This window comes from Pogoniulus pusillus, chromosome 2 (genome assembly GCF_015220805.1).
Source record: "Pogoniulus pusillus isolate bPogPus1 chromosome 2, bPogPus1.pri, whole genome shotgun sequence".
NCBI lineage: Eukaryota > Metazoa > Chordata > Aves > Piciformes > Lybiidae > Pogoniulus > Pogoniulus pusillus.
In genome coordinates this window covers 13430480-13452935 of record NC_087265.1, presented here as the reverse complement: position 1 = coordinate 13452935, position 22456 = coordinate 13430480, and the positions used below count along the sequence as shown (strand labels likewise).

General features: G+C 47.0%; 1 protein-coding gene and 1 long non-coding RNA gene across 18 annotated transcripts in view; one reads left to right on the top strand and one right to left on the bottom strand.

Annotated features, from left to right (window-relative positions):
• The window catches only part of KALRN (kalirin RhoGEF kinase), a 651147-nt gene that overhangs the window by 620007 nt on the left and 8684 nt on the right, over window positions 1–22456 (top strand). For 12 of the 16 annotated variants that reach the window (XM_064156794.1, XM_064156788.1, XM_064156780.1 and 9 more), the window contains 7 exons: window positions 2314–2437; window positions 3832–3891; window positions 14844–14871; window positions 15309–15480; window positions 18034–18155; window positions 19607–19738; window positions 22166–22330. In XM_064156794.1, the coding sequence (XP_064012864.1) occupies window positions 2314–2437; window positions 3832–3891; window positions 14844–14871; window positions 15309–15480; window positions 18034–18155; window positions 19607–19738; window positions 22166–22330 (803 nt within the window). The other 4 variants (XM_064156835.1, XM_064156843.1, XM_064156859.1 and 1 more) reach the window with 4 other exon arrangements.
• Window positions 11881–15406, bottom strand: LOC135182619 (uncharacterized). 2 transcript variants are annotated; one of them, XR_010305251.1, is made up of 4 exons: window positions 15259–15406; window positions 14606–14800; window positions 14377–14513; window positions 11881–13659 (listed from the first exon to the last, which is right to left on the bottom strand). It is a non-coding gene; the product is annotated as an uncharacterized LOC135182619 (long non-coding RNA). The 2 variants fall into 2 exon arrangements; XR_010305250.1 differs by having other exon boundaries at window positions 14377–14800.

Genomic DNA, 22456 nt, shown 5'->3' with positions numbered 1-22456 from the left:
ACAACCCTCTTCTCAGTAATACCTGTTGATTTCTTTTAACCTCTAAAATAACTAGCTGGTAATGCATGATGTATGCCATAAATTTTGTTGCCTTACATGAGTACCTTGAGTTGCAGAATTGAACATGAGGAAGGATTTTGTGACAGAGGCACTAAAAATAATAATTTGATCTCTGCTGCAGTTTCCCTTAAGAGAAATGATGACTTTACCTGTCAGTAAGGAATGCTACTATGAACTGCATGTTAAGCCAAAGGAATTGCTTAGCATGTCTCTTGCACATCCACCACAGCCATTCCCAGGTTCCTCTCTAACCACAATGCGCAACCACGTGCCCTTAGATTCATCCATGGCACCAGACTCCTGGTGAAGACTCTGATTTCGTGGCAGCTGTGCAGTCAAATTCTGCATCAAATTGCGTAGTTGAATGAATCATGGCCAGGAAAGTGTTATAAAATTGAAAACCACGTGCATTGCACTTCTCTCTTTCTTGCTGCAGTGAGATTTAAAGTCTTAAATCATGTTTTCAGGCTCAAAACAGCTAAAACAACCCTGAACACAAAAAAATGTTGGAATAATAGGTGTTCTGTGGCTAGAAACACAACCTGGAGCTGGTGTTATCTTCAGCCCTGTCTAGTTTGCCAGATCATATTGAATAATTAGTATAAGTAATAAAACTGTTTCTTCTGCTGACAAATACTGTAGACAAAATATGTGGTTGGTCCAGTAGCGTTGACACCAATAGGTCAGGGAGTCCATCAACCACATCCTTGTCTCTTACTGTATCTTAAAGGCAAACGTAACAGTCTTGAAGTGTTGGATAATTTTCCCTGCTCTGTGCATCTAATTTGGACCTACTCCAGAAACACCCAAATATCAGACAGCACTTACTGTCTGGCTGACACACACAGAGCGCTCTGGTCTTCGTTGTGCTCAAATATGACTGCTCGTGCCAGCTATTTGCAGTGGAGACACTAATCCTGGCTGCACAAACAGTCAGTGTGACCCGGTTTGGTCTTGTGTCAGTGGCAGGCAGCTGCTGGGAGGGCATTGGTTTGCTTTTTAAATTTGAGCTATTGTACAGCTCCCATCAGGTGCTGAAGTACACCCGAAAAGCTGCAGTATTCATGGGGGAGTATCGGCTGCGTGGGGCACCCTTTGAGTCCTACCTTGCTAACATACTGCGTTTTATTGGCACCGCAGGTGGTCGTTGGATTACATGAAACTTGCTTTGTAAAATAGATCAAGGTACTGTAGACGTGACACGTGCAAACATTGGGCTTAAAAACATGCAAATCAAATTTGCATGACTTTAAAGGTGGGCAGATGCTTTGAACCTGGATCCCAACTCATCACACTGCTGTTTCAAGAGCTTTCTGCTTTGGACAACATGCCCCCTTCCCAAATATATCCCACTTTCCCCCCTGCCCCTCCCCCCCAACCTGTCCACTATTTAAACCAAATGAAATCCATATTAAGAAGTCTTTGTTTTCTCTTACCTTTCTTTTAAGCTTGCTTTGACGTGCAGTTTCTGTTGTGGACACAGCATAGCTCTTACAAAGGGTGACATGGTCTATCTTTTCATTACTTTTTTTTCCCCCAAGAGTAAGGGCATAGGAGCAGCAGTAATGAGGGATGAAAAAATGCCTGTTGTGACGCTAGTCAAAACCCATGGGGTGAGTGATGTTCTCTCTAACCAGACTGCCAAAATCACGTGGGAGATTCTTGGTCTGGAGGGGCACAGCACAGTTTGCCATTCTAGGAAATGACTTACCTCTCGGAAAGCTGATTGTGTAGCTCCTGGTTGTTGAGCTATCTGTTCTAAGGAGCATGTTCTAAGCAACATGCAGGGACCAACACCTCAAATTTAATTGTTTTTTTTTAATTTGCTCTACTGAGTAATCTCTTAAGACTGTTCTCCTGTATTTACATTTTTTCACTGCCTCTAACTAACAAGACCAAGGAACAAATTCCCTTTTTAACTGTAGCAAAAAGAATTCTCTATTTGTGGCCATGCAAGACGAAGTCCCTGAAACCAGGTGACCAAGTTCTAGTTCCCTGCTTCCATCATGGGCATTTGTTTTTTCTGCTCCATGCATTTAAACAGCAAGCGTGGCACAACATCTGCTTCACAGAACCGTTTGGTTTGGGTTTTAACTTCAACTCTCATTGCTCAGATTGAGATGGGCATTTGCCAATGGCTTTCACCTTCTAGAGAACTGCAGTAATCACAAACGCGGATGCTGGCTCCCCTTTCCAAATCCTCCCCTCCTGCAATGATTTGCCATTTGATTGCTGCGTTTTTTGGTACAACAGGAAGTCATGTTCATGGCATACCCTGCGCATGAGAAAGCGGGCGGAAAAGGAGAGCAGTGGCAAAAATGAAGCCAATGGGCCACGTAAATCCAAGGATATTCTGGGCAACAAAGTCTCTGTTAAAGTGAGTAAGGCCATCTGAAGCTATGTGCTGCTCTCCTGCTTCCCATCCTTTTCACCCCCTATAGCATCCTCTCCTGAGAGAGGGAGGGGGCGGTGATTTTGGGTTTGTTTTTTGGTGTTTTTTTTTTTCCTTTGGTTGGTTTGGTTTTGGTTGTTTTGGTTTCTTTTTTTCCCACTTTAGTTATCTTTTTTTTTTCTTTTTTCTTTTTTTTGTAGTATCCATTTTAGCAGGATTTTTGCATGCAAGATAAAATGCAGCCTTTGTTTTTTGTTTTCTTTTTCCTGGCCTCCCACATGCAAGTAAGTAATCTTCAGTAGAAACCCAACTACATAGGTAGTTAAATAACTGTTCAGAAAAACTGGGGTAGTAGTGGTTTATTAACCTCTGACCTAGCCCAATCTGTAGCTCCATCAGAGCAGCTGCAGTGGTGAGGAAGCCTCTGGATGAACCAATGGCCTTGCTGAAGTCAGCGAGTTTTCTTTAGACCAAGATTTCACAACATCTTAAGATAAGGGGTTCTCAACCTTGAGATGCTTTAGTTTTATGGTTTGAGGAGATGGTCTCAATGACCCTTTTCTTTCCATATTATCAGATAGGGCAGAGACGCTGTCTTGCCAGGAGAGGGTCGTGTGTGTGTCTGTGTGTGTGTGTGTGTGTCTGTGTCTGTCTGTGTCTGTCTCTCTCTCTGAGCTCTCCCAGTATGGAAAAGATTGAGAACTGTGGGGTTAAGCTCCATCTTCTGCTCTGGGTGCCTGACTACTCTGCTCCAATTCAGAGGATCCACCTCTATAAACCGACCATGAGACCTGCTCAGGACTAATGTGGGGTTTTCCCTCCTAACAGAGGCAAGCAAACACTTGTGATTTTGACACAAACCAAAGCCCAGTCTTGACTCAGGAAAGCACTTGAGCATGTCCTCTGGATCCACCTCTCTCCAGGAGAGCCCATGATTAAGTGTTTTCCTTTGCAGAGGCTTTCCATTTTGTAAGCCTAGTGCAACAGCCATGGCATGTGCAAAGGGAAGAACTCTGCCACTGCAACCCGGGCACCCCCTGCACCCACTGCGCAGCCACCCTGCAGCCCCTCTGTCAGCTGTGGAAGGACTTGGGCCCAAGGGAAACGATTGCTCCAGCATGGTGGCCACAGTTCTTCCTCCTATTGTTTCCTTGCTGTTTTTACTACCTAAACAACATGCAGAACCACAGCTGCTTCTCTGGCAAAAGCATGTCTTTGCCTTTGCTTCCCTTGTTTGTGGTGTGGGTTTTCTTTGGGGTTTAGAGCATTTTCTGTACTGTTACCATGCTGCTCACAAATCCTGTGCTGCTCTGCTCTGTCTAACCAATCTCTCTTCTAATCTCTTGTTCTCTTTCTTCCTCTTCATGCTGCCAAACAAGGAGACAAACAGCTCAGAGGAATCAGAGTGTGATGACCTTGACCCCAATACTAGCATGGAGGTAGAGACAATTGTCCTTGTGATGTTTTTTTCTTAATTACTTTTTTTTTCCCCCTATGAATATGTGCCCATTCCAGAGTGCCTGGATGAAAGGAGAACTGCAGGGGGAGGGGATGTATCACTCATGGACATATGTGCCAATTATATGTGAGTCACACAAAGCTCCAGTTCTAGGTTTGCCAAGTGGTGAACTGGAGTTTGGGTTGCCGTTGTGGTGAAAGAAACGGAGGAAGCTGAGGAACAAACCACTGCTGAGCTGGAGGCTCACTTAACCACTCTCAGTCGCTGTTTCCCACCTGAGATTCCATTTAATGGAACAACCATGCATGTGTGCCAGCTGCTGATAAACGCTGCAGCTTTCTCTGTTGCCTTGCCCTGGCAATACGTGCTTGTGTTAGAAATCACTGGAGCAAACGTGGCTGCACCACAGTGAGTGGTTTAAATTATCTAGAAGATCAGAAAAGGCAGTGTGTGTTTGTTTTGGGCTTTTTTTTATAGCTTGCAGAGTAGGGAATTGTGTTTCTGTAAAGGTGTACTGGAGGAGAATGGTAAAAGTGCTTGCGTGAATGTAGCTACATCACAGACGAGGCTGATGTGGATAGAGGCACCCAAATTACGATGCAGTACACTATTCTCTTTCCAGTGTGAAGCCACCAGTTCTAGTGAAGTGACAGACCTGCTCTTTGACAGAGCCTGAAGGAGCTTAAAATCATGAAGAGTTGGAAATTTGGTTCTCTTCAATTAAGATCTTGCAGGGCCCATTTTTAACTGTGTATGGCAATCACACCAAGCATTCATATACATGGTACCAAGGCTGAAAGAGTTTCCTACTGAAATAGGCCAGGACACGGTCCAAGAGAGACAGAATTGATTTTATGGAGGTATCAAGTGACTGGAGAACAGAGATATCTGTGTCCTAGATCTCCAGAATGCTGTTATCCAGGCTGCTGCACTATAAACATCCCACAAAAGGAAAACTGATTTTCCTTTTGGAAGGTGGGGAAAAAAATATAAAAGAGTGAGGAGTGTTGAGATGCACCTATTGAGATGCACCAACTCAGCTATTAACCCAAAGGCTCTCTTTTATTTTGATTACGTTGGTGTAAATGAACACATTTTTGAGAAGGGGATGTGTACTAAGGGAAAGCATCTTACCCAGCTGAAGCCCTGGAGGTTGAATACTCATTACCACCAAAGCTGAATTAGTGTCAAGAGTGTGTTTGCATTTTCAAAGAGCATGTTGCCAACCACGGGTGACAACTAGAAGTAAATAGGTTTGTTACAAGGAAGTGGCCAGGTATTGCATGTAAGTCTGTGTAAGCATTAGATCACTGGAAAGTGCCCTGTGGAGTGAAAGGTGGCTGAGCTACAGGTGTATTGCAGAGAGCTGGGTGAGAATCACCATTCTTCTTCCAGAGGACTTTTGTGTTATAACTTTGCTTGATAAGTGGAAACACATATGTCTTAAAGTTGTCAGTGGAAGGTTAACTGAATGTCTCCACTATTGGCATTTCTCACCTATTCCACGTGGCTCTGTTTCTTTTGGGCTTTTTACTATGGTGCAATCTATTGTTCTTGCCTGGCTCTTTGAAATTCAGGAGATTTAAACCTTCCCATTTAAACCAAAAGACACTAATGTGAAGTCTTAACTATGGTATGTCTCTTCTACTGGGGGAGTAATTAGATGCCTGGTATGTGACTTGATTTACACTCAGAAATCTTGTCCTGCATGTTCTAGGTCACTTACTGGGGGTGACAGTGTCACTGTGCTGCACTATAGTCCCCAGGAGCCACAAATGTTCCCCATGATTTCAAAAGCTCAAGACTACTTCTGAGCAAAACTCTTTGGGACTGAGCAAATATTTAAAATGGCAGAGAGAGAGAGAGAGAGAGAGAAAGAATGCAGTTGTGAGGGTGACTTACTAAGGTCACACTGTCCTGCAAGCTGCAGCACGGCCCTTGCTTTGTGCTGGGTTTAGTACATTTGCAGCCTGCAGTGAGTGTGGTAAGCTCGTTGGTCTGGCAAAGAAATATTAAAGGGGAGGAATCGTTGGTACCCGGAACAAATGTAACAGAATCATCCAGAGGGAGCAGGGCAAAGATGAGTTAATAAAATGTTCATGAAGCCCTTGAACATGGGGAATTCTAGTCTGTGGAGATCTGGGATATTCACTGCTAAAAGCCACAGGTTTTCTCCCTTTGCCTTCATTATGTGTGTTTTGATGAGCTTCAAACAGGTTATGAGAAATTATCTATATTAAGGCCTTGCTAAAAGTCTTTTCTCATTAAAACAGAGGCATGGCAACTACTTCCACCACCACAGCCTGGTTCAGGGGCTCATCTGTCTTTTAGGCTTTGTGTCCTAGTCTTAAATAATTGTTAAACATCTGTGCTACCCCTCCACCCCAACCTGTGTGTGCAGTGAACCTCATCATCTCACCTAGTTTTCTGTTCCTTGCTCTGTGTGGTACATCCCAGCAGAGCCACTGGTGAGCGCCCAGGGCAGCTGGAGACAGCAAGACTGACAGCCTAAGGAAGGGGGAAACCTCGTCCTCACACCTGGCTCAGCTTGTGATGGATTTTGTAAATACTGGAAGTGCTGGTAGGAGAGTTGTGTCCTGATCATCAACATTCAGCAGAGCACAAGCCCCTGCCTGTGTCATCAAGTCGGTAGCTATCATTACTGCTAGCTAATAACAGGACAAGCACCTGGCTTCTCTTACAGGACAGTCACCCCTGACATCCCTCTTCCTTCCACTGTGCATGAGAACGTGCCTCCAGTGCTAGAATAGGAGCAGACTATTCAAAGCAGGCATATTAATTACCTGGAAATGTCAGTGCAGTTTACCTCCAGCTTACTCATTGCTGAAGAAGCCAGTAAGCTGGTCATAGTGTCCATGAAGTCCCACAGCTACTGTGGTCTTTCAGATCTGGTTTGCTTGCTGTTTATGAAGTATCAGATGTCTGCTCAGTAGATTACTGAAGCACTTTGCCTTTCTTTCAAGAGAAAGCATGGAAAGAAATGGGAGAGAACACAGAGCAGGAGATTGAAAGTCTTGGTGACTGTTTAAGAAACTGGAAAGCCATTATTGTGGTTTTGCCCACGCAAGGACATGCTGGCCCTGGTTATTTTAGAGTAGAAATCACATCTCTTGGTGATTGCTTCTTTTCTTTGATTAATATGTAAAGAAAGTGTCTAAGGATGAAAATTGAATTTAGAGGGTTTTCTGCTTTGCACTGTTGTTTCACCAAACAGCAAGGTGCAGACTCACCTATTAGGCATGTGAGTGCAGGAGCAGGCACTTAAGGACCATGTGTAGCCACGTGAGGGATAGAGTAACCTGCATTTAAATAAGATTGGAGACTCCCTTTCCATGTGCTTGTAGCTAATTGCACAGGGACAGGCAACTCCACTTCTGGGAAGAATGTGTATGCCCTCGTGAATCAGTATCATCCACACCCGTCTGGGGTCCTGGACAATGACACAACTAATTGTCCTACAATTCTGTGTCGTAACATCTCGTGGGGTTTCAATATTGCTGAAAGGGTCATAAGTCAAACCTGTTTTGTCTAAGTCAATTTCCTTTCATCGGTCAGAAGGCCTGACTAAATCTCACCAAGTTCAGCCACAGCTCTTCCCAGGTTTGGGGTGGACCTCACATCTGACCCTGGCTCCAGACATTGTGTTTTGCAAGGTGCGACTCCGCCTGCAGTGCTTTGCAAGTAATCCTGCCCAACACACAACTGTCGCCAAGAGTCCTGTGTTTGTTCCAGTTTCTTAGCTGTGCAAAGGAGATAGGAAGTCCAGGCCCACCCCAGGTCAGTGGAAGTGTCATCACTAGATTAGTGAGCTGGGCTGTTGCCAAGGTAAGCTGAGCTTCATAATCTACTTTTTTCACTTACAACAACTCAGGAACACTTGGAACACATCTGTGTTGTAAACTTTTTTAAAACCCAGAAAAGACTTTATTAAACATCTGATGCTAGCTGAGTGCCTGATGCTGGCTCTGCATTGCCTTTCCAGTCGTCCCATGGTGTGTCTAACAACTGGAGTGACACACAGCAGAAGTTACCAGCTGAGGAGCACCTACTCTGGAGCTGTTCAAGGCAAGATTGGATGTGGCACTTGGTGCCATGGTCTAGCCTTGAGCTCTGTGGTAAAGGGTTGGACTTGATGATCTGCGAGGTCTCTTCCAACCCTGATGATACTGTGATACTGTATGAAACATCCCATAGGGAGGAATATTGTGCTAGTAGCCCCAGAGACCAAATGGTTGTGTAGGCAATGGTTGGTGGACGCAGCATGGGCTCCAAGTCAGTGCTCAGCTCAGGCCAGGAATTCCCACATTCTTTAGGAAAGTGCTTTCACCCTCTGCCTTGAGTTTGTCATCTCCAGAGTGGATCTAGCATGCTCTTTTGGTGATGTCTTGCACAATACCGGTAAGAAAGCCTTTCATGGTCTGTTACCACAGTATGAATGAGTAGAATCCTTAGACCATCCTGTGTTTCCCTGTGGTGGACTCCATAGGCAACACCAATGCCCTGAATGGACAGAGACTGCTGAGGCTGACCAAGATGGCTCATCAGATGTGACACAGCCTGAGCTGGCAGCACAGGTGTGGTGGTTTATCCTTTGGAAAAGGACAAAGCGACCTGCTTCATCTGTTGCAAGGAGGCAGAGTGCTACAACATGGTGTCTGAAGTTCCAGAGACATCACACAGCTAACAGAAGCATACCAGCCATGAGGGCAAGAGGACTTCAGCTTTGCACGGATGTACATACAACCACCAGCATCACTCTCATAGAATCATAGACTAGAGTCATAGAATGCTCTAGGTTGGAAGGGACCTCAAGGATCATTCGGCTCCAACCCTTCCCACCAGAGCAGGTTGCTCAAGGCCAGCAGATTGCTCAAGGCTGATGCTGTGGGACCTTTCACAGATACCATTCCCACATTTGAAATTGCATTTTCCCTTTGGTAGCATCTATCCATGGGTAGCAGGATCCTTATTCGCTCTTTTCATCACAAAATCTTTCTTGTGATTTTGTTTCTTCTCTTGAGGGGGGTGAGGCTGGTGATGCTGTGAGCTTGTCCCCCCCGAAAAGGCTCAAAGTAGCTGACCTAGTCAGAAATGGATTGATAGATCTGATAGATCTTTTCCCACAAATGAGAGTCGGCTTCATACTGTAACTCGTTTTTTTCTTAAGAATCATTAATATTTCACTTGGGCTGGGGGGGTGGGGGGGTGGGGGTTGAGTGAGGGAGCAAGGAAGACGCCGCTGACTCTGCTACCAGCATCTGCAAATGCTTCAATATTTTATGTTAATGCAATGAACAAATGCCATGAAGCATTTGCAGAATGCTGAGCTGCTCGTCTTGGAGTAAACATGCCCTCTGCTGTTTAGGTAAAGCATGGATCTCATTTGCAGATTAGTCTTGGGGGGAAAAGAATTCTCACTCCTGCTTCTAATGCACTCTTACCGTGGGACTGAAACGTGGCACTGGAAAAATCTGGGCATCTGCTGGGTCCGTCTGTGCATTACATGTGTCTGGGCTGGGCTCAGGCCTCCTCCAAGGAGGTGGCACAGCGAGGACATGGCTGCGATGGAGAAGCAAATGCTGGTGAAGGCAAGAAGCCCTGGCAGGCAGCCAAGCTGTGCTTGAAAAGCATTCCAGGAGTGGTGTTGGCACTGCAGAACAGTTTCTTGCTCTCCACCAGGTACAGCTTGTTGCACAAACGAAAGATGAGCTCTTGCCAAGAATTAGGGCAGTCAGAGTCATTTTGCAAGTGGACTTGCTGCTACTGCTGCAGCTGCCTTTCTGTCTTCATAACATGAGCTTAAAATAGCAGGAAAAGAGTGGCCTAGTACTGCAAAATACTGAGTTGCTGTATGCAGCACCTATTACTGTTTTTCTGAAGCTTGACTGTTACACTTAAGTCACTTAGATCTAAGTCACTTAGATCTCTGCAGGCCCCCAGAGGCATTCAAGTACATGCCTCAGATGCCTTTCTTGGTTTGAGCCCTGAAACAGTGCAGGCTGGAAGAAGGACAAACAAGTTCTATTCTTTTGTTGTTGTTTTTTAATTGAGTAGCCCTGCCCCATCCTCCCATTTCTTCATCTCATCCCCCTCCCTCCATCACCCTCTTTGCCTGGGCAGCCTTACACCTCACATCACTTGAGCAGAGGCCATTTCGTGGTCTGCCTTTGTCACCTGGTGTGGGCTTTCCACCTCAGCTGTCATTGTGTGGGAAACAAATTCTCCTGGCAAGGGAGGGAGCATTGCAGGTCTTCCCCTATCCTGCAGGAGGCTACAGGTACTTCATCCGTGGAAAATACCAATCTATCTCATTTCAGCTAACTGTACCTCCCTGGAATAAACGAGACAGCTGTATTTCTCACCTGATGAGCAACTGCATTGCCAGCTGAGTTTCTTTGCTCTGGGTTTGTGCTTGCCTGGCGTGGGCTGACCCTGAAGATGGTATGAGAAGTTTCTGGATTGAGTAGTTCCACCCCCCACAACTTTGCTCACTTGCAGGCCAGACTGGCAGCCACAGTGGTTCAGGTGATTGCAGTGAGCTATTCAGGGAGCCCCTGTCAACACCAGACTCCAGGCTGCCCTGTGGCTGCCCATGGCTATCATGGCCAGGAATGCTTGTCTGTAGGCTGGGCTGTGAGCTCCCCATTCAAAGTGCTACAGGGCAGGTGAGGTTGCATTGTGGAGCTTCATGTTTCTTTTCAGAGAGAAGAAAAACTTCACCAAAGCCACATAACCGGCAGGGGCTTCCCACTTGGTAATCTCAAAGCAGTGCAGCGCATTCCCTGATGGAGTGATGCACAGAAGTGATGACTCCTGCATCACCCCCCACAAACATCCCTGCTGCTCTTCAGACTGAGTAAGCAAGCAGGGGCTTTAAAAGGGGGGAAACATGCTGTAGAGCGTGGTCTTTCACCTTTTCTCTGGAGAAGAAGTCCCTTGGATTTCGAGCCCTCCATATTGCCCATGCGAGCATCTCTGGTAGCATCCTGTGGTGCAGCAGGTGCAGCATTCTGGCCTCGACCCTCAGCAGCTGTGGGCAGCTGCACCCCCTGCTCATAACCCTCATTTCAGTGCACAGCACCTCACCTTGCTGACCAGCAGCCCACCCCAGACCCATCACTGTCAGGGATTTCTTCTCCTCAGAAAAACATGGCAGGGCTTTCATTTCACTAAAGCCTCGAGAAACAGGAATGGAATTGGGAAGTTCCTTGTGTGGATTCTGACAGCTTTTCTAGGTTTTTATACACTCCATCACTTTCAAGTGGCTCTGGAAGGTGCTTGCCAAGTCCATCCATAAGGGAAGACAGCATCAGCAGGAGGCTGTCTGGACAAGCAGCGCAGGAGCTCCATCTTCCAAGGGCAGCTCGGCCACACTCTGGAGCCCTCCTCTCCAACATGGGGATTAAAAATCTATTTGCCAAATGAAGAGATCATCTCCAAAGGTCTTGCATTTAATGTAGAAGGACTCTGTGGACTGTGTCATCTTCTTAAGAGCAACGAAGCTGGTGAGGGGCCTGGAGCACAAATCCTATGAGGAGAGGTTGAGGGAGCTGGGCCTGTTTAGCCTGGAGAAGAGGAGGCTCAGGGGGGATCTTATTACTGTCTACAACTACCTGAAGGGGCATTGTAGCCAGGTGGGGGGTTGCCTCTTCTCCCAGGTAACCAGCAATAGAACAAGGGGACACAGTCTCAAGTTGTGCCAGGGTAGGTCTAGGCTGGATATTAGGAAGAAGTTCTTCACAGGGAGAGTGATTTGCCATTGGAATGGGCTGCCCAGGGAGGTGGTGGAGGCACCGTCCCTGGGGGTCTTCAAGAAAAGACTGGATGGGGCAGTTAGTGCCATGGTCTAGTTGATTGGATAGGGCAGGGTGATAGGTTGGACTGGATGATCTTGGAGGTCTCTTCCAACCTGGTTGATTCTATGATTCTATGATTCTGCTATCACCCATAGCCTGAAAACCTGGTCAGCCTAGAGAGAGAGGCAGCAAACCCCTGGGGCCTGGGAGCAGATGTGTGAGCCAGCAGAGATGGCTTCTGGATGCAGATCTGGCTGTGAACCTTTGCTTTCCTGTTTCTGCTTTTCTCACTCCATCTTTTGACCCCCCCTCTTTCAAAGCAGACCAAGTCCCATTTCCTAGCTAAAGATGTATTAAATCACTTTGGTGGCACTTAAACATTCTCTTGCAAACAGGCTTTTATTTTTGTCTAAGATTAGAGCAGGCAAAAGCAGTGATGTGGCTGTGAGGGTGTTGTTAGGTTAACATTTCATTAGTTAACAGTTGAAGTTTTAGCAATGGAAGTGTAAATTTTAGCCATAGACTCTTCCATTATTATCAAGCAGCAGTAATTTTATTTCTGATGTTCCCATGGCAAGACAAGGGGGAAAAAGCATTAGTAAGGCCTTGGGAGTCATTAGAAATGCAGCATTACTTATTCATGGATATATCCATTACATTCATCACTGGAGCTGCAGTTTCTAATGAAACCTTAAAGTTACAAAAGTAACATGAAGGGTTAGGAGTGTTTCTTTCCCCTGTTCACTGGTGGAGATCAGTGAATATTAAGGGAATTTAGTGCCCATTGCAGGGAAGGAAGAGGAGAGGTTGGGGGTGGGGGTAAATGTATATTTCAGAACTACAGAAATGAAGCAAATGAACTGATGCCTGGGGCTGCTCAGTTGATAAGTAGATGGTCTCACTGAGAAGTGGCAAGTGATGGATATCCACAGAACAGCTTTTTCTTCCTTTTCTGTGTTGTCTAAGCAGTACAATTTAATCACAAAGATCCAGCTCCCCTTTTCCACATGCACAGGTGGGGAAGAAGTTCTTCTTCAGCCAGTGCCTTCTTGCTCCCCAAGTCAATCCTGTCTGCAGGAGCCAAGGGGCTGTATGTGGGTCCTATGCAAAGCAGCAATATCTGCATCTGAGCCACTCACCCTCTCAGAGGCTGCCAGGCTGGCTAACTAGAGGCCCACATCCTAGTGTTGGTGCATAGATGCACCCTTCAGATGGAGCTTTCTGCTTCCTGGGCAACCAAGGCCAGAAGATGCAGCCAGGAGGAAGATCTGACACAGGACCCAAAGAGGTTGGCTGGCTCTCTTACCCACTCAAGCTCCTACCTGCTGAGCCATTGTTGTCCTATTGCAAGGTTGGCATACTGTCCTGCACCCTACCCAGCTCAATGGTGCTTCCAACAAGGCTTTAAAAAGTAAGAAACCCTAATTCTACTCATAGTGCTCAAAGAGCCATCTGCAGAGATGTAAGCAGAGGTTGGTGCCTCCCAGAATGCTGAGAATGCAGTGTTTGAAACCTCAGTGCTCTTGGGAGCATGTGAGAGTCCAAACCATCACACTTTTGCCCACCAGGTACAGACATTTAGGAACTGCCTGGCTATGTGGTAGGGCCTGAAACCTTCTTTTCTCACAAACAGAACCCCCTGCTCATTTCTGGAGTGCAAAGTGTAAAGCACTGGCATTGGCCTGTTGTTTCAGCCAGCACTGTGAGCTGTAGATGTGTCCCAAAGGATTAAAGTTTGTCTATTGCTAAGGACAAAGGACAGTCTCAGTGGGCATGAAGTTTGTTGCAGTAAGGTGTCTTTTTCTGGGGGGAAAAATGAACCTTTTTGAGCAGTGAGTCCATATTATGCCTGATTCGTTTGAGCTCTCTGGTGATGACAGTAGAAAGGAGATCCTGACATCTCAGGGCTGGTACCAGGGGTTTGCCTGGGGCTGTGAAGAAGGGCAATGAACACGAAATAAACCTGGATATGCTTCTTGGGTGCCATTCTGAGCTATTATAATAGTAGCATTCTTATAAATGGTAACATTTATAAAGCCAAAATATAACTATAAATCTTGAGGATGCATCCATTGTTTTGAAGGGCTACAGCTTCTGCCTTATGGCCTGGTTTCTGAGCCTCTGCAAAACCTCCCATCAGCTTTGGCAGGCCACAGAATTAGGTCACTGCTTCATTGGCATCTCCCAAAATAGCTCTGAATAGATAGGAACAAATATATTTAAGGTGATGCAAGCCACATTGGTGTTGATGGTGCTTGATATCAAATTACTGGTTTGAATTCAGATAACAAAGCCTTATGATAGTATTTTTAAAGTTAATGAAACTAAACCCCCTATGCTGTTGTACACTACTATGTAGTTAGGGCTGATGCTGTGTGTAAGAACTTAGTGGCATTGTCCCAACTTTGCTTCCAGGGATACTTGAGGTAATTGGTGTATATAGGCCATGGAGAGAGTGTACCTTTTCAAGTCTGTGCTAACTTGATCAATTAACTGGTTATACAGAAATAACTTTGTTAATCCAAACCTAGTTTCAAGTTGGAAAGTTTCCTGCAGTTCAATGAAATGAGCAAAAAAACAGAGTTGTTGCAGGCCTGACAGTTGCCAGTAGGCAAAAAGAAGGCAATATTTCTGTTTTAGTGCTTTACCTTTTCTTCCTGAAGCTGAGCAGAAGTCAAAAGACGTCTCCCCAAGGCTGATTAGTGGCCAGAGTGCTGGTGAGATGCCCCAGGTGCACGGTGTCTGCAGGTGCTGTGTGATGTGGGTAGAGAGGGGCACAAACCACCTCGGGGAAGATGAATTAATGGCTTGAGCATTGTCACCCGGGCAAGGAGAACGCATGTCCACCCTCCTCAGCCTCAGTGTTCTGCCTGTTACCTGTGATGCTTCCTCCAAATTCCAGAAGCTGTAGCTTTCCTGTACTGTCCCAGCTGTGCACGGGCTTGTTCTGTTGTCACTGGAGCTTGCTGTGTCTGCCAGTTGTTAGAGGTTGCTTGTAGCCACTGGTCAGTGTGTCTGTGGTTCTGGTCAGGTTCACCAGAGTACCTTGTGAAACCAGATGTCTCTCTGTCACTGTCCAGAAAAATAAGTGCTTTTATTTCTTTGTATTTTACAGATAATCAACCCTAATTTTATTCAAGAAGGTAAGTTAAGGACAGCTGTGCACTGATTGGCATGGAGGGGTGAGTAGGTAGCTGTAATTTACTCCAGTGCAACAGCACACTCTGTACTCACCATCCTGCACAGCACAGGCAGCTCCCAGCTGCTTGGTGCCTGGGGACAGTGGTCCTCCTCAGACAGGGCACATGCTGAGCCCCTCAAGCCTGCTCTCACAAAGTCTCACTCTCCTGCCAGAGCACAGTGCTGGGGGACAGTCTCTGCTGCCTCCTTCTCTGAGCTGTTGACAGCTGGTTTTTAGTGGAGGAGGAATCCTGGTAACATGGACTCTCATACTCTCAGCTGTTTGGGACCCAGATCCTACAGCTGATCCTGCAGTGTAATCTCTAGACTTATATGGGGAACATCCTCACCTGTAGACCAAAAGAAAATGCCACATATGTGTCCTCATGTTTTTGTCCAGTGGCTCCAGAGTTTCTTGTGCCATTAGTGGACATCACCTGCCTGCTCGGTGACACAGTGATGCTGCAGTGCAAAGTCTGTGGACGGCCCAAACCAACTATAACCTGGAAAGGACCAGATCAAAACATTCTTGACAATGACAACAGCACAGCCACTTACACGATGTCATCCTGGTAAGGACTTGCCTGTGGACCCAGACACAGGGTCGTGATGATCATGTTGCCCTCAAGTATGGCACCAGCCAGGCTACAAGACCCATTAGAAATGAAGTTAATCATCTGATTTGGTGTATCAGCAGCTAGAAAGGGCCAAACACTGGGGCTGAAGTAGCATTATCATTTCCCTAGCCGACATGGGATGTATCCATAAAGTGTATTGCTGGCAGAGGTGAGCTTGCTCCTATTGACCTGCTGAGACAGCTACAAGCCAGAAGCCAGAATGTTTCAACATAGTAGTTTGGCTAATATTGCCTCCAGATTGCTGGGCTTTCTCTGAGTTCAATGCCGTGCTGACCTTTGGTAGGAACAGGAGTTAAGCCAAGCAAGTCCTCACCATCTTGCAGTACCTGTATCACTGGGCATTGTGTCACAGGCAGAGGTGGTAATTCATGCAAGTTTTGCTGACCCTTTCCTCAGCTGCTCCTAAAAGAGCTTATCTGTGCTCCCAGGAAGGCTACACCTGGCTGCGCTTAGACAGAAAGATGCTTGCCGTGATGTTCCTGGTCTGGCTAGTGAGGAGGAAAACCACTTTCACAGCAAGCACAGGGAAGATCTAAAAAGATCTGGAGTTGAATTCAGGTCAGGTGACAGCCTGCTGCTGGATGCTCATCTGCAGCTTATATAAGCAATCTGGGCCAAACTGCAGTGGAAATCTCCAGAAGGCAGTCTTTCATGGGAGCTATTCAGCACTTCTGGCTCAGGCTGAGATGAATCCAGGGAGTACAAAGTCACTGAAAGTGAAAAATGAACACTAAGAGAAAAGGGATTTTACTTGTTCAATTTAAAAAAGAAAAGAAAAGGGAAAAGTACCTCTGATCATGAGCTTACTTCAGAGACCATTGCCTTGTGCAGTCACCCCAGAGGACCCCAAAAAGTTGAGCCATTACTCGGTAGATCACTGGTGCCTTACCTTCAGGGTCTGACTGGGGTTGGGATAGGAGGATATTTCCATACTGGGTTCTGTTTTCCATCAGAGTCTGCCTGTGCATTTGCTCCCTATGTGCTATCAGCACTTGTGTTGCTGCCTTACTCCTTTCTCAGTGAAGACACTGTCTGCCAGAGAGAGGCCTAGCAGATCAGGGGCTGTCTTACAGATCTTGCTGGCATGAGTGTCTGGACTGGGGGGGAAAAGGTTATTTCTGTCCTGTTTTAAACCAGCATAGTCAGAGCAGCAAAAGCCACAGTGTCCAGACAGTTACACCAGCAACCGTGTTCTCCTGCAGTTTCCAACAGATGACACATTCAAGAACCAGTCTGCTCTTGCCATCAAGAGAATTTAGTGTTGGCTCTAAGCTGGGGCTACAGTACAGCCAGAGCAAGCAAAATCCTTTCATTCACGCCAGCTCCTTTCATCTAGAGGGAGCTGGACAGGCTGGAGAGGTGGGCACAAGCCAACCTCATGAGGTTCAACAAGACCAAGTGCAGTGTCCTGCATCTGGGCTGGGGCAATCCCAAGCACAAATACAGGCTGGGCAGTGACTGGCTGGAGAGCACCTTATTGTGGCCTTCCAGTATCTGAAGGGGGCCTACAAAGAAGCTGGGGAGGGACTTTTCAGGATATCAAGGAGTGAGAGGACAAGGGGGAATGGAGCAAAGCTGGAGGTGGGTAGGTTCAGACTGGACATGAGGAGGAAGTTCTTCACCATGAGAGTGGTGAGAGCCTGGAATGGGTTGCCCAGGGAGGTGGTTGTGGCCCCATCCCTGGAGGTGATTAAGGCCAAGCTGGATGAGGCTGTGGCCAGCCTGATCTAGGGCAGGGTGTCCCTGCCCATGGCAGGGGGGTTGGAACTAGATGATGCCTGTGGTCCCTTCCAACCCTGACTGATTCTATGACTCTAACTGCATATTGAGGACTGCAGTGTGCAAACCAAAGTGACTGTGCACAGACCTGCCATAAAGCCACTAGACTTTGCAGGGCTGTTTATTTTCTCATATGGGTCCAAAGATTGAGTGTCTCTCACTAACTCAGTGCTGGTGCTCTTTATCCCCCTGACCATGGGCCTGGCAGTCACATTAGGTCCACAGCACATGCTCCAGGGGTCTGAAGCTCCCCAGAAGTGTCAGGCACCCTGTGCTGTGTGGCCACCTTCTGCATCCACAGGAAGTCCAGTGTGTGTTGGACTTCACTGCAGAGGCACAACAGCTCAGCAGCTCCAGAGACAGGGAAGTCTTTCCAGATATATGGAGTCTAAGGATCCAGCTGTGGACAGGCACAGCAATGTGTACATCTTCTGGACTTCACTTGCTCTACTTGAATGGTCCTTTCCCATCTCTTCCAAAGTCACAACAGGCAGTTTGGACCACTCTGCTCAAAGGTTTCATTAACAGCTCAATCCTAGCACATGGTGGGGGTTGTGCTTGGCTACCAGATTGCTGGGGGGATGTTCCTACAAGTGAGTTAACAGGCTTTGTGAGCAGGTGTGTTAGAATGAGGCAGGCTAGGAACTGGCATGAAAAGCACTAGCAAGTGAAGAAGCACTTTCTAACTAAGGCTTCCTGCATCCACAGTGACTCTGGGGAGCTGACCTTGAAGATTTGCAACCTGATGCCCCAGGACAGTGGCATTTACACTTGTGTGGCAACCAATGAACATGGAAGTGCATCAACGTCTGCAACCATCAAAGTTCAAGGTAGTGCATCTGTCCCTAACATCCAGGATGTGTTCTGTCTGTGTCCCTTAGTGGGGGCTGGGAGCACACAGGGATAGTTGGTGCAAAGGCAGCCAGACATGGAGCTGTGCCAGGTGAATTGAGATGTTAAAATCATACAACTGTTCCCCAGACAAGACTCCCACTGCTGGTTGAAGGCATTGCAGACTCTCTGTGCTTAAGTCATCTGATCATAAGCATCACATCTGGGAACTGAGCACAAGCTGGCGCTGGTTCAGCTCCTGCCTCCTGCTCTCAGCACTGTGTCCCCGGGGCTCGGTAAAATCAGCCAGGGAAGCCGAACTCCCTCAGGCTGCTGAGACCCTGGGAGATAACTCCCTGGTTACCTGCAGGGAGCTCTGGGGTTCAGAGACTGCCTGGAGCAGAGGGACCTGAGATTCAATTACACAAATTTGTCAGCCTCTCCTTCTGTGTCAGGGGCAGAGGAGGTGAGAATTAAGATTTGACCTGGGTGAAGTGTTCCACAGGGATTCAACTCAGAGACGTGTCTCTGGGCCTGAATTCTCAGCACTGTAATTAGTGACCCCATCTGATTGTAATGAATGTGAAATGATGAGTTGATGCTCTGGGAAGGGATCTGCTGGCATGAAAGATGAGAGGTGACTGCTGTGTGGAAGGAGATGGCACAGAGATGGATGTCTAACCAGTGAGTTAGAGATGCAAAAGTGTCACAAGCATTCAGAAGTCAATTTGTTTGCTCTCCCAAACTGCCCTAGAGATAAAATTTCCCCAATTTATCCAAGCAAGTTAGTGGCTGCACTAAGCACTCCCGTGCTGAAGAGAGCCCTGAGCTAAAGACAGAAGGATTACTAGTCATTTATCAAGCTGCTGCCAAACATACCAAGCATCATGCACTCTGAGTGGCTTTCTTGTGTCAGTTTTTGGACACTTCAAAGTGAATCCCCACCTCCAGAGCCTCACTCACTGCTTAGTAAAGTCCAAGAAAGTATTTGTTTTCCTTCGTTCCATGGCCTTGAGCTGGAGCCAGAATTAACATCAGAGTGTGGCAGATAATGAGGCTCTGCATTTACAGCAGCTGATCCTCAGCACCCCAAGGTGATTGTCTGAGCCAATACTGCAGGTAGCTCTCTGGGGTGCTGCAGTTCAGGTGGCCACCAGCTATGACCAAGAAGGTACTCCCCCTGCCCTGTAGTACAGTGAGACCATATAAAGGCAGTGGAGCTTGCAAGCAACGTAGTTCTCTCCTAGCTGCTAGCATGGAGGTCTCAGACACAAAAGGGTAGGTGAACAGCACAATAACACTGCCTTTCCTCTGGTTGTGCTAGTAAACCCAGTGTAAACTTGGAGCATTCCCTCTGCAGAGTTCAGCTACCTTGTCTGTTATACCTGGTCTCCAGAATGAAGCACGAGTGCTTGTTGAGGTGATGCTGAACTTGTTTTCTTTTCCCAAGGTGTCCCAGCTGCCCCAAATCGCCCCATTGCTCAGGAGAGAAGCTGCACCTCTGTGATCCTACGCTGGCTACCCCCATCCAGTACAGGCAATTGCACCATTTCAGGCTACACTGTGGAGTACAGAGAAGAAGGTAAGCTGTGCTCACTGGCTGGGAGAATAAGAACAAAGTAAAACTCTTTTATGGCACAATGGTTCCCAAAAGCATCCTTGCCACTTTTGGGATGCCTTCCTGTTTCCTCCATCACTTATGGCAGGTGAAGTGTGCTAAGCTAAAACATAATCCTCACTAAGCCATCCTTTGCATTCTACCACTGTGACATCCATCCTCTCTGGTGAATGTTTCCCAGAAATGCAGAAACAAAGCAGCCTCTATTTTTTTCTTTTCCTCTGCATACAGTTGCAGATTCCTCCCTGCTTTTCAAATCAGCTCTGAAATCTATTGGTTCTTAAATCCAACCACATTTTACCCCTGAAGAATTAAACAGATATTAAATGCACTGTTTCCCAATATGCCCAGGGAATGCTCTTGAAGAGGGCATTCGAAATGATTCACATCCCTTTTTGCATTCTGTCTGAAAGGTGTGAGGCTCTCTGGGCAGTAAACCTTGCTTAGGTATATGGTCTCTGGTTTTGACCTTTTGTCCTTCCTCTTGCCAGTAAATCCTTCATACCTCCTCATGCTTCATCATCCTACCTCATGCTAGTAAATGTGCAAACTTAATCACTCCATTGTATTAATAATTCTCTAAGCAAATACTGTGTGACTGGTATTTTTGTGGAAGAGCAAGTAAAAGCTCTTCCATTAACAACAACTGCCAAAACAAAGAGCAAAAAGCAACAGTGTTCTCAGTATTCCTCCCACGCCAAAGGAATCACTGACTCTTGCCTGTGAAGAAAAACCCTTGACCTTGTGAGACCTGGCAATCAGAATTTGGCCACAGAACACAAAAAATACATGGGTCATGGTAAATAATGTAAAGGTAAAGAAGCCCTGAACTTACTAAAATAGTAAAATGTATATATTCTTGAATGCAATCACAGGCTGTGGCAGGCCTTAGTGTCCTAGAGGTCCTTTTCTGTTCTGTTCTGTGACCCTGTACAGATGAATCAAGTACCTCACCTTTGGATGCCAAAGGTTAAGCAACCATTGGGTTTGTTTCTGTTAAGAGCAGAAACACATGACAGAATCCCACACTGCTGTGATCCTGCTCATCTGCAAAAGGCCAGTGCTAAGCTTCAGAAAGATCATAGAATCACACAATCAACCAGGTTGGAAGAGACCTCCAAGATCATCCAGTCCAACCTAGCACCCAGCCCGATCCAATCAACTAGACCATGGCACTAAGTGCCTCATCCAGGCTTCTCTTCAACACCTCCAGGGACAGTGACTCCACCTCCCTGAGCAGCCCATTCCAATGCCAATCACTCTCTCTGGGAAGAACTTCCTCCTAACATCCAGCCTATACCTCCCCTGGCACAACTTGAGACTGTGTCCCCTTGTTCTATTGCTGGTTGCCTGGGAGAAGAGACCAACCCCACCTGGCTACAGCCTTCCTTCAGGTAGTTGTAGCAATGAGGTCACCTCTGAGCCTCCTCTTCTCCAGGCTAAACAACCCCAGCTCCCTCAGCCTCTCCTCATAGAGTTTGTGTTCCAGGCCTCTCACCAGCTTCATCACCCTTCTCTGGACATGTTTCAGCACCTCAACATCTCTCTTGAATTGAGGAGCTCAGAACGGGACACAGTACTCAAGGTGTGGCCTGACCAGTGCTGAGTACAGGGGAAGAATAACCTCCCTTGTCCTTCTGGCCACACTGTTCCTGATGCAGGCCAGGATGCCATTGGCTCTCTTGGCCACCTGGGCACACTGCTGGCTCATCTTCAGCTACTATCTACCAGTAACCCCAGGTCCCTTCCTGCCTGGCTGCTCTCCAGCCACTCTGTCCCCAGTCTGTAGCACTGCTTGGGGTTGCTGTGGCCAAAGTGCAGAATCTTGCACTTGGCCTTGTTAAATCTCATCCCATTGGCCTCTGCCCACCCATCCAGCCTGTCCAGGTCCCTTTACAGGGCTCTCCTCTGGGCTCTGCTGTAATTACCATGTCTTCTGAAGGATTTCATCTGCAAAAACACTTGGATTGCATTGACATCAGGCCTCCAATTCACCTGGGACTCTCTACTTCTTTTGCTGACATCAAATCAGCCTTCCATTCCATCAGCCTTATCACACTACCCCGAGACACCACTTGTAACACACAGCCACTGCTAGGCTGCTGGAGAAATCAGCTTGTCCTTGGGCTGCATTTTTTCCACTACCATTGGTCAATTGAGGGGCATTTCCTTCTTCCTTTAGCCAGACTAGAAGGTGGCTGTAGCACAAGAGAGCTTCCTGTGCTTCTGGTTTAACAGAAGACATCAGTCTACTGTAATGTTGCCTTTTAAACACCTTGTGGATTTTAACCTCCTAGGATGCTGCATTAGTTAGGCAGAGAAAGTCTCTGAGCTAGGTCCATCTACCAAGACTGTTTCCTTCTGCTCTCCTCCTCTCTCTGTAAAACACAGGCTCGCAGGTCTGGCAGCAGTCAGTAGCCTCAACTCTGGACACATACCTCGTCATTGAGGACCTGGCCCCAGGCTGCCAGTATCAGTTTCGAGTGAGTGCCAGCAATCCCTGGGGGATCAGCTTGCCCAGCGACCCATCCGAATTTGTACGGCTCCCAGAGTACGGTGAGTGGGGCATGGCGAGAAGGGGCTGATGCACACAGGTGTCCACCTGTGCAGTCCATATGGTTGAGTTAGATGTGTGCTTTGGTGAGTTCCAATGAAAATGTCAGTCCTGGAGCTGGTAGGAAT